Here is a 12,618-nt window from a genome sequence, read left to right on the forward strand (position 1 = left end):
TCTTATCGGAATTTCTGTATAATTCTATATAATTTAGAACCAATTCTAAAGGATATTAATGGTAATTTCTTATAGGAATTTTCCTTTTATTTATTTATAACACCAAAACACTAAACAAACAAGAGCTTTTAGAACACATTTTAGTAAACAAATATCACTTGAGCAAGAGTGCTGTATGTTTATCTATCATCATGGCTGTGATTCAGAGGCCTCTTGATACAGGTAATCACAGGCGTGCTGATAGATGGACAATACAGCACAATTGGGAGTGTGATATATTTATACTCAGTTTTGACGAAAGTAAATAAATAAGTAGGGAAAAACTAAGGACTGTCCCAGGGGCGCAACTATACATTTTTCGAGCAGGTATGCAAAACTAAATTTTGTGCCCCATGTATCTGTCAAGCGAGGTGGGGGGAGTGTCATCCATTATAAGCGTTTGTGGGGGAGTGTCATCCATTATAAGTGTTGAGCGTGGGGGTGGGGGTGATGTTGGAGGGGTCGAGGAGGCCAATTGCACCACCTTTAGTGAGCCGCTGGTGCCCCTTTTTACATGGCGCCCCTGTGCATTGCATACCTTAGAGAGAGAGACTGAGTGTGTGATTATCTGTGTCTGTTGCAGCTGCTAGTTTAGCTCTATTCCTCAGCTGTAGTGTGATAGTAACCCGCTCCAATCGTGGAGTGATGCTGTCAAACATGCTATCTGAATTGTCCTATGAGTATTTCACTTACTTTTAACAACTCAGTCGCTTGCAATGCCAACTCAACTTCCTCATAAACATATATACACATAAAAGACAGTCTTTAGTTACTGCCTGCTGGCTCAAATCTTTTTTTTTCTTTTTTTTCTTTTTTTTTATTCTCTCCACTTTTTCTCCCCCATTTGGAATGCCCAATTCCCAATGCACTGTAAGTCCTTGTAGTGGACATAGTCTTCTCAATCCGGGTGGCGGAGGACGAATCTCAGATGCCTCAGCGTCTGAGACTGTCAATCCGCGCATTTTATCTCGTGGCTTGTTGAGCGCGTTACCGCGGAGACATAGCGCGTGTGGAGGCTTCACACCATTCTCCGTGGCATCCACGCACAACTCACCACATGCCCCACTGAGAGTGAATACATTTATTTAACGAATTTGCTTTAACCTTTTCATAATATCCTTTCTATGTTTTTACTGCATTTTAAGGAATTCAGAATCCGTTTTTTATACGAGTGAGATGAGTAAAGAGCGCTGTTGCATATTTATACCTCCTCTTTATATTTGCACATTTTGCTATGAGAATATTCCAAATGGACTCCCGAACCCATCCTCTCTTTTTTTTAATGCCTGTATAATATAACATAAGGTACAGTGATATAAATACACGAAGAATAATGTACATTAAGGTAAATCAGGGAAAAAAAATATGATGCATAACATTAAAAATATATTTAAATAAAAACACAAGTTCAAGGTATTTTCTTTATTTAATTATTGTATATTTGTATTGAATTCAGGGTTTCTTGTGCATGGTGAAAAAAAGAGCACAATTACAGAAATACTTTGTGTTGTATTATCCTTGCAATAAAAATAGCAGTGAGGTTCTGCAATTCATTTGTCTACACCTGTAGTAAAATATTGTTTTTCATGCAATATTTTACTACAAGCTAGTACAAACAAATAGCTGAAAATAATATAACATTAGATAATATATTATTATATTGGATAATATAACAGGCACAGTAATATATATATATATATATATATATATATATATATATATATATACAGGGTAGAGAGGGTTACTTTTGAAATGTATTCCACTACAGATTACAGAATACATGCTGTAAAATGTAATTTGTAATGTATTTCGTTAGATTACTCAAGGTCAGTAACGTATTCTAAATACTTTGGATTACTTCTTCAACACTGGTAGATTTTTTCACTTGTTTTGACTATAAAAACTCTGCCAGTACAGTAAGACAAAATACACGTTAAAACTACACTCTCTGAAAAACCTAAATATCTTATGTAATGTTGTTTCTAAAGCAAGATAAATCTTGTTTTAAGGATTTTTAGATATTTTTACAGGAAAACAATACAAAAATTATTATCAAGAATATGATTTTTGCCCTAATATCAAAGGTCTTACTAGAAAAAAGAAATTATGATCCGTGAATTTTCTCCGCTACCGGTCAAAAGTTTTGAAACACTCATTCTTTAAAAATATATTTTTTTCTTCACATTTTAGAATAATAGTAAAGTCATCAAACTATGGAATAACATAAATGGAACTATGGGAATTATGTTGTGACTAAACAAAATTCAAAATAAATCAAAACTGTGTTATATTTTAGCATCTTCAAAGTACATTTTTTGCCAAAATGTACCCTTTGCCTAGAATTTGCAGAAATGTACTCTTGATATTTTCACAACCAACTTCTTGAGGTATCACCCTGGGATGCTTTTTAAACTGTATTGAAGGAGTTCTCATCTATGTTGGGCACTTATTGGCTGCTTTTCTTTATTATTTGGTCCAAGTCATCAATTTCAAAAACTTTTTTTTTTTTCATTCAATTTTAGTTTTATAATGAAATAAATTAATATGGTGGCACAATTATATTTTTGTCTACAAAACTAATTTCAAACATTTAAGCATACGCCTTCAGATAAAAAGATTTTTAAGATCATGAGAAACATTTCAGTCAAGTGTTTCAAAACTTTTGACCGGTAGTGTATATATATATTAAATAATGTACATTAAGACAAAACAGCAGGTATACTCTATAATATGAGGTATTAGCACATTACATAAATATTCTAATAAAGAAAGAATGTGTTTACAGCTTCTATATTATTTATTTACTGCATATTTGCATTGAATTCAGAGTTTTTGTGTGTGACGAGTAAAAGAGCACAGCACCTGTGTTTGCCAGTTGATTAGCGCCACTAACGTGCTGGATTGTGGAGCAGCCTCGACACTCTTGAAAGATGATAAAAAGTTTGTATCTCATTGGTCAATCTGTTTTCATCGCACTCCGAAGAAGAAAAACGTACTGCTCTCTGTGAAAAAACCTTCGGATTGTCGGCGGACGATTTGTCAGACCGGTGTGAATAGCGGCATGGGAATCCATCAAAAGCTTGTTTGGAATGAACATTTGCACTGAAAAAAAATGCCACGAACACAAGCGCAGTGATACAAACAGTAGGACTATTATGATCACTGAGAGAATAAAATACCATTGTAGGGCATTGAAGGGAATTTAAAATCTTTCTGGAATCAGGACTTCTAATTTTCACAAGATCCATAAGTCTGAAAAATCCTTTAGGATTTCCACTGAATTCCCACTATGATGCTTTAGTATTTGTTTAAAATTATGATTGAAATTCCAAAAGGAATACCGCACAGTTTTGTTTAGAAGGGTTAATCATACTTTTAGCTGATAGATGTTGCAATTTGGACCACATGCCAGTCTTTTTATTTACGTTTTAGATGGGAAGATTCACTTTTGATTAATACAGTTTTGGTTTTTGTTTTGCCGTCCAAAAATTGAAATAAAGATTATCACACAGAGATGTTATTTATTTTAATATTTTTACCACATTCCCACTCAGAGTCATCAATCCTCATTCCTATAATCCTTATTATTTTTTTTATTATACTGTGCTCTGTTCATCTTGTGCAGGGTAACTTTGGGATGGTGGAGCTGTGTCTGTACGACCCTAATGGAGATCAGACGGGTGAGCTGGTGGCCGTCAAATCTTTGAAAACAGAGAATGAGAGCAGCAACCTGAGAAGAGAGATCAACACCATCAGAAACCTCTACCATGAAAACATTGTCAAATACAAAGGCATCTGCAACGAAGAGGGTAAATCATGAAGCATACACAAAAAAGTCTCTGTTTTAAACCAATTGAACACCCTTTTTATAAATACACAGTTTCATATTGCTTGTGTTGAATGTATACCTTTCAGGAGGAATAAACATCAAGCTCATTATGGAGTATTTGCCTTCTGGCAGTCTGAAGGAATACCTGCCCCGCAACAAATCTAATGTCAACCACAAGAAACTGCTGCTTTATGCTCTTCAAATATGTCAGGTAATTTTAGCGAGTTCAACAGATTTTACCTTATTTCTAAGCTAAAGGTACTGTAACTAGGAATAACACTTTGACAAATCACTAGCCAGGAATAGAAATATTGTGGGTATGATCTTTTTCTTTTGCTGTGTGTTGTTTATCAGGGTATGGAGTATCTGGGATCTCAAAACTACATCCACAGGGATCTGGCAGCGAGGAATGTGTTAGTGGAGAATGAAAGTCTGGTGAAGATCGGAGACTTTGGCCTGACTAAGAGCATCAAAGAAAATGAGGTCTATTACAGAGTGACAGAAGAACAGGACAGTCCTGTTTACTGGTAAGGGAACATTCATTTCTGCTTAGATTGAATGCTATATGTGTTTTAATATTTTCAATCATCTTGTACACTTAAATGCTCTCAATAATTAAGCAATATCATGCAAGCATGATTGGGAGTTTTTAATACAACAGTTCTATAAACAAGAAGTTAATATCAAGTAACTTATGTTTCAGTGTAAATTTGGTTACAAAGGTGTTGACCAATTTTCAATAATTGCATGAAGTAGTAGCTATGAAGTGCAGTAGAGTCTGCATTAGTCTCAATTTGTCACAGTTTTTCTGAATTGTTACAAACACTTTCGAACTAGTAGTGAACTAGTAAACTTGGTCTGTTTCTAAGCAAGAAACTAAATAGGTGGTGTAAGGAAGTAGTTCTATACACAAGAGCCTTTAAGGATGAAAAATGTGTTGAGATAAACATATCATATAGACATACACTGATGAGCCATAACATTATGACCACCTGCCTAATATGCTGTTGGTCCTCCGCGTGCTGCCAGAACAGCGCTGACCCGCCGAGGCATGGACTCTACAAGACCCCTGAAGGTGTCCTGTGGTATCTGGCACCAAGACAGTAGCAGCAGATCCTTCAAGTCCTGTAAGTTGCGAGGTGGACCATGGATTGGACTTGTTGGTCCAGGACATCCCACAGATGCTCAATCGGATTGAGAACTGGGGAATTTGGAGGCCAGGGCAACACTTCGAACTCTTCGAACCATTCCCAAACAATGTGTGCAGTGTGGCAGGACGCATTATCCTGCTGAAAGAGGCCACTGCCATCATTGCCATGAAGGGGTGTACCTGGTCTGCAACAATGTTTAGGTAGGTGACACGTGTCAAATTGACGTCCACATGAATGGCCAGACCTAGGGTTTCCCAGCAGAACATTGCCCAAAGAATCACGCTCCCTCCACCGGCTTGTTGTCTTCCCAGAGTTCATCCTGGTGCCATCACTTCCCCAGGTTAAAGGCGCACATGTACATGGCTGTCCACGTGATGTAAAAGAAAACGGGACTCATTGGACAAGGCAACCTTCTTCCATTGCACCAACGTCCAGTTCCGATGCCCACGTGCCCATTGTAGGTTGCGATGCTTGCGATGGTGGACAGGAGTCATCATGGGCACTCGTCTGGTCAGCAGCTACGCAGCCCCATACGCAGAAGGGTGCAATTTACTATGTGTTGTGACACATTCCTCCCATAACCATCATTAAAATGTTCTGTGACTTGTGCCACAGTAGACCTCCTGTCGGTTCAGACCAGATGGGATAGCCTTTGTTGCCCTTGCGCATCGATGAGCCTTGGGCGTCCAACACCCTGCCGCCGGTTTGTGGTTTGTCCCTCCTCGGACCACTGTTGGTAGGTACTTACCACTGCTGACTGGGAGCACCCCACAAGCCTTGCCGTTTCAGAGATGTTCTGACCCAGTCGTCTGGCCATAACAATTTGGCCCTTGTCAAAGTCACTCAGGTCTTTACTCCTGCCCACGTTGAGTTTGAGAACTGATTGTTCGCTTACCATCTAATCAACCCAGACCTTGACATGTGGCCTTGTTAGGAGATGATCAATGTTATTTACTTCACCTGTGAGTGGTCATAATGTTTTGGCTCATCTGTGTATACAGTCATGGCCACATTACCACATTGAATATGCGCTAGTCAATGTTGCAGAGTCAAGTATTCCCTAGTCAATTCATCTTGAAAAAATAAATAAATAGCCAAACAGGTCACATACATGTTTGGTCAATGGATTGCTCTACAAACTTGCTGGTTTTCATATGTGTAGGTATGCCCCAGAGTGTCTGATTCAACGAAAATTCTATAAGGCATCTGATGTGTGGTCGTTTGGGGTCACCCTCTATGAGCTTGTGACCTACTGTGACCGCGATAGCAGCCCTCCTCAGGTGAGCCTTCGCACCTAATTGAGTTTTAAGTCATGACATAGTTCACTTTTAAATATTCTGAATTTGATAAACATACTGGCTGTCATTTGCTAATTCCTGTAGGCATACATTGCTAAATCTGTGCTTTTCTCTCTAATAGATATTCCTGCAGAGGATTGGTCGATCTCACGGGCAGATGACGATGACTAAACTAGTGAAGGCTCTTGAGGAAGGTTGGAGGATGCCATGCCCACCATCCTGCCCTGAAATGGTAAGCTACTGTATGTGCTCACCCCTGAGGAACAGCCTCACATCCAACTCCAGGGACAAAACAACCTTATACATAGAGTGTATAAGGGTGATTCTTCAATTAGGGGCACTTTTGAATTCTAGAAATCTTAAAACTATGTTTTATCTAAGTTAAAACTTTTATCACATTTCCTGGAAAAAAATCTGATCTGAAAGGTATTTGGAAAATCTAAATTCTCTAAAAGTTCTTTTGGACAGTGATTGTTCCCAATAATATCATTTTTATGTCCCCAATACTATGCACATTGCACATTGAAAACTCAAACGAATTAAAAGCCTTTAGAGGACAGCAAAACTTATTGCGAGGGAATGCAAAACATATTGCGAGGGCATGCAATACTTATTAAGAGAGAACGCAAACTATTGTGAGGGCACGCAAAACTATTGCAAGGGAATGCAAACTATTGCGAGGGCATGCATAACTTATTGCGAGGGAATGCAAATTATAGTGAGGGCACGTAAAACGTATTGCGAGGGAACACAAACTATTACGAGGGCACAGGAAACTTATTGTGAGGGAACGCACTATTACGAGGGCACGCAAAACGTATTGCGAAGGAATGCAAACTATTGTGAGGGCACGCAAAACTATTTCAGAAAAAAAAATCCTGCCCTGTCCTCTAAGGGGCTCCGTACCGTAGGAAAATGTGCAAATTTCCTTGATTTGAATGATTTTTATAAATGTAGTATAGAGGAGAATTTAAAAAGTCTAGATAGGGGAGAAGCCCCAAATTGCTAAATTCTCTTAAAAATGAAGAAAAAGTAATAAAGAAACACAATAAAAAAGATTTCAACTATTATAATCTATCCATATTATAATACAATTCTATAAAATCATCCAAGGGGACAACAAAATTCAACTAATTGAAGAATCACCCATAAATAAATGTTTGTGTTTGTTGCAAGTATGCGTACAAAATTGTTATATTATATTACATTGACTCTCAAAGTTCAATAAAATTATTTCTGCTTTGGTTAAGTACAAGAGTAAAGATGTTGTAGAAGTAGAAAACTGTACAACATGGGATTAAAAGAATTCTAGTCAACATTGTAGTCCAGATGCTTATACCTATGAGCTGTCTATATCTGTAGGTGTACACTCAGATGCTCAATTGTTGGAAACACGCCCCAGAGAATAGAGCCGACTTCAAGAGCCTGATAAAAGAGTTTGAGTTCCTTCTTTCTAGAGAAGACATCTAACCTCTTTCCACCAGATCACCAACTACAGTCATGCTAAAAATTCATTTTTGTTGGGTAAGGCACTTACAATTGATGATTGGCCTTTATGGTTGCCACACAGTGATATACACAGGAGCTACTGTACAGTAGATGAACAGGTGTTTCTGTATTACTAGAAACAGCTGTTACTATATTGTGTGTTTTGGCATGACTGCAATGCCGTATTGACTAATCAGCATCAAGTAGTGGAATTATCCATTTTATAATGTATGTTACGTTTTCAAATCATTTCAAATCATTGCCAATTATGTATCTACCTCTTCTTGAGCAGAAAAAAATAGGCTCTGTTCATACTGCGTATTCTTTCTAGGTTCCTACCACTCAACATTTACAGAAAATCAAGTACTAGAAAACTCAATTGATAGAAATACATTTCATATATTAAAGTTTATGAATTATGAAAGATAAACATAGAAAAGCCAGTATATCACAGGAAGCATACAGTATTTGGGTATATTTTAAAATAACATCCAATTAGAGTTTGATGGATATGCTTCTCTTACCAGATGTGATATTTTGCTTTTTGTGTTCTAATGAATGTAATGTTTTCTGCATTTAAATGTTAACTATTCCTTGTTGCTTCATGTAAGAATCCAAATTCTTCAGAAATATGTATTTTTCAATAAATCTTCTGTTGAAAATTGGGAGTGTATACATGAATAGTTTGTCATTTCATTTTACTATTGTTTTAAAAAAGTCTTACTGAATTTAATTATTGTGTATAATGTGTCCTAAAAGGACATATATTTGATTGTAAAAACCTATGGGATGTACTGTATATGTACAATCAGTGTTACTTAAAAAAGTACTTAAAAATAGTAAATTATTAATTATTTCTCTAAAATTGTAATCAGATTACTTTACTAATTACTTCACTGATAAAGTAATCACAGTACTAATGACTTTACTTTTAAGTTACTTTCTAAAACACTTTTCCGCTCAACAAATTCAAAATAGTATCATTGTTGCACACAAGTCATACACTCAGCACCTCATATTCTCCTTCACAATGGCTCTTTACTGGGCATAATTCATGTATTCTACATTAATAATATATTAGAAATAAGCATAACCCTATAATGTACTTAAAAGTAATTAAATTCATTGAAAGTCTGTAATCTGATTACAAGAATTTAAAATGTAATGCATTACACTACCTTTTTTTGACTAAAAAGGAATTAGATTACAGTAACTAATTGCTTTGTAATTAGATTAACCCCAATACTGTGTACAATGTACCTCAAAGAAAACCAGTTTTTACTTGCTTTTATTAGATCACTTGTGGTGCCATCTGCATTAGGTTATTGATATAGGTCATAGGTCATTCAGTTCTTTCAAAGAGAGCGAGTGAGTCCATGCCACCAGCTCATCCATTTCTCGCTCCCAGTGTTTTTTGCCTTCAGGGCTCTGATCAGAACCAGGAATCTGGGAGGTCTGCAATTCTGGTGGGATTCACATAACAGGCTGTTGTGTTAGATACTTTGATGAGACGAGATCTCTGAAAGAATACAAATAGTAATCTAAAGGAGAAATCACCTGATGCTTTGTGCAGCATATAGATCTGCCTCATGTTTTCCACCTGTGTCAGTTTCTTTTTGGTGTCTTTCTTCAAAAGCTTCTGAATAGGGTTGTACGTAATGACCTTAAAACTTAAAATAATAGGTAATTTTTTCATTATAGGGACATTCAAATTCAAAAATTAAAGCACATTATATCCATTGAGTAATATATCATGGATCCATATTGCCATAATGCAAATTATAAGTTGGACTTTTTTTCATTGTGATTCTTTGACAACATTCAAAGTGTCAAAGTTCAGTGTGTCAAAATTTCAAAATATTTTCAAGACAATTAGAATATAAAAGAATATAATATATTTTTCATATATCAAAGAGATGATGCAACAAATCTAGAACAAGTTTCATTGCTTCCACACTGAAATTTCATGAGACGCAACTGGCTGTTAAACAAAACTGACAATAGCCAAATCATACTGTTCATGTGTTACACTTGCTATAGTTTACTTCCACGTTGTTTCTTCATCAAATAGTAATGTCAAATGTAAATCAAGTCAATCACAAACAACAGCACCACCTTGAGTAAGAAATGTGAACACGCAAATGGAATAATGATAATTCACCACTGTCACAGAAAATCAAAGTGATTTGAATGAATATATTACTCATTTGTCTTGTACTAAACAATGAAATAGATATCCTGTGGTAGTAAACTTATATAGAAATGTGAAATAATCATGAAAATATGATTTATGGAAGCACAAAAATGTGACACTATTACATATCTCTGGTCTTTAATGACACTGGTCTTTTAACACTTTTGGTTATAAAGCAGTTGTAAAAAATATATATTTGTTTGCGATTTTGCCATTATTTTGTTTGTTTGTTACAATACTGTATTCAAAAGAGAAAGGTTAAGGAATACTAAAGAGGTGGGGATATAACTCCAAACAATGAATGAGGTCCCTGGTCACTAAAGACCTGAGGTATGTATTAAAGGTTTAAATTTCCCTCATATTTCCAGGTTTTCCGTGACGGTGGAAACCCTGAAATTAACAAAGTATCAAAACCAAGGCCTCAAGTTGATATCCTGATGAGTTTTTTTTTATTTTTTATGAATGCAATTACCTTTACACAAACAAGAGATCACAGTAAGGTATGACATCACTACTACTATATTTAACTGAAAGTATGTTTACATTTCTAAATATTGTTTGAATAATAACTGAATTTATATGTAATGAGTGGAAACATTGGACTGTAGTTCTTTAAACCAACTTACGTATTACGCTGTGCTTGAACAAGATATTCTGTCTCACTGCCAGTTGACCCAAAATGGATTTCAAACAGCTCTGTATATCTGAGAAGTTCATCCAAAGCTATAATAAAAATATAAATGAATTTTTGTGGACCATCTCTTCATTTGAACACATCTTAAAGGGATAGTTCACCCAAAAAAGAAAATTCCTTATCATTTATTCACCCTCATGTCATCCCAAATGTGTATGACTTTCTTCTGTTGGGGCCGGTTGCACCAGCTATACGTAAGTTACATCTTTGCCTAGTTTTGGCATAAATGGGCACTAAGTCACAATTTACGCACAACTAAATATTTTAGCATTGCACCATTAAACTTAGGTAGGACATAACCCAATGTGTAAACTAAATATTTACAGAAGCCTCCGACCAGGAGTAACGGTTGGAATAAAAAAGCAGACTGATATTTTATGACATCAATGAGCTCATATTTTGCATGACAAAATCCTTCAATCCTTTAGACATACAGTATATGATGATGTAGACATTTACACTCGTATTTGTGAGAGAGTACCTTATGTAAAAAACTTACTTCATAGTGCTCTTCAGCATGAAACCAATCTAAACCGGTGCTCTTTCCGAGGTGCGTAGCCCGGTGTCAAGTTTCAACACATACAAAATATATAGGATATTAAAATGAATAAATGTCAATTTTTCCAGTAGTTAAACAGGACACAAATATTGATCTGTTTCTCACCCACACTTATCATATCGCTTTTGAAGATATCGATTTAACCACTGGAGTTATATGGATTACTTTTATGCTGCCTTTATGTGCTTTTTGGAGCTTCAAAGTTTTGGTCACCATTCACTTGCATTGTATGGACCTACAGAGCTGAAATATTTTTCTATAAATCTTAATTTGTGTTCAGCAGCAGAAAGAAATTCATACATATCTGGGATGGCATGAGGGTGAGTAAATGATCCCTTTAAAGAGTTCACCTCGTGCAATTCTACAGTACATAATCCATTCTTCAAAACTGATTTGTGGTTGCAAGGATTGCATGTGGCAAAGATTACAAATAAACCACTGGGTCACATTGTCTAGCATCTTTTTTAACCACAGGTTAAGGCCATTTTTTAAAAGACTTTTAAGCCTTGTGAAGTCCTGGCCAATTCTAGACTAAAAGTGGTGATAACCCCGAAATTGATTGCCAAAGCTATGCAGTGTGAATTACTTACTGCAGGGTAACATAAATAAAACATGATATCCCAGTAGTATTTATTTTTTTAACCATAGGTTAACATTTTCATGTATGCAAAACCCATATGTTGATATTTAGTGGGTCTCCCAGTATGATTTAAAGTACTTATATTCTCCTATGAAAGTACTTACAGTCTCTTCTCATCAGAAGGTCTGGGTTAATGGTGGCAATCTTCATCCACATGTTAAAATACTCCTCAAACATACGTCTTGTTAAAAAAAAAAAAAAAAATTATATTACAAAACATGAATGTAAGTAACAAAAAATGAAAATACAGAAAGATAATGTGACAACAAGAATTGTGGTCTTGCCTCTTGTCTGAGTCCATTTCCACACTCGCATCAGCATCTGTAATGGAAAGGACAAAAATCATTGTCTAAATGTATTACAGTGCACTCTGATGTAAATGTTATCATGTGAAAGATGGGGCTGGTAATTCAGAAGATGTTCTCACTCTCCAGTTCTTTGCTGTTCCTCATGTGGTTCATAAAGACTTGTGTTGATGGAGAAGAGGACAGCATGTGAGATGCTTCCAGTTTGAAAAAAGTGTGAAAATAGGCTTATAAAAAGCATAACGTGAAAAACATCCAGGTCTGGTCTTCTGTCTGATTTTACTTTCTGTTTCCACTGGCTAGTGGAAAGAGTGTTTTTACAATACACTGAGCTGCAGGAGAAAGTTCCTCGGTTTGCCATTGTATCACTAGAAATATTAATTAATTAATTGATCCTAGTATTTGCATTACTTTAATGAAA

The 12,618-nt window shown here is 35.9% G+C and overlaps 1 protein-coding gene across 2 annotated transcripts in view; it reads left to right on the forward strand.

The window, feature by feature from the left end:
* Positions 1 to 8,473, forward strand: part of LOC127442466 (tyrosine-protein kinase JAK1-like) — a 49,908-nt gene extending 41,435 nt beyond the window's left edge. For both annotated transcript variants that reach the window (XM_051700517.1, XM_051700518.1), the window contains 6 exons: positions 3,665 to 3,848; positions 3,955 to 4,079; positions 4,223 to 4,395; positions 6,182 to 6,299; positions 6,439 to 6,549; positions 7,680 to 8,473. In XM_051700517.1, coding sequence (XP_051556477.1) covers positions 3,665 to 3,848; positions 3,955 to 4,079; positions 4,223 to 4,395; positions 6,182 to 6,299; positions 6,439 to 6,549; positions 7,680 to 7,787 — 819 coding nt within the window. In that variant the 3' untranslated portion in view covers positions 7,788 to 8,473. The remainder of the gene's footprint in view (positions 1 to 3,664; positions 3,849 to 3,954; positions 4,080 to 4,222; positions 4,396 to 6,181; positions 6,300 to 6,438; positions 6,550 to 7,679) is intronic.
* Positions 8,474 to 12,618: the final 4,145 nt, after the last annotated feature.

Source organism: Myxocyprinus asiaticus, chromosome 6 (genome assembly GCF_019703515.2).
Source record: "Myxocyprinus asiaticus isolate MX2 ecotype Aquarium Trade chromosome 6, UBuf_Myxa_2, whole genome shotgun sequence".
NCBI lineage: Eukaryota > Metazoa > Chordata > Actinopteri > Cypriniformes > Catostomidae > Myxocyprinus > Myxocyprinus asiaticus.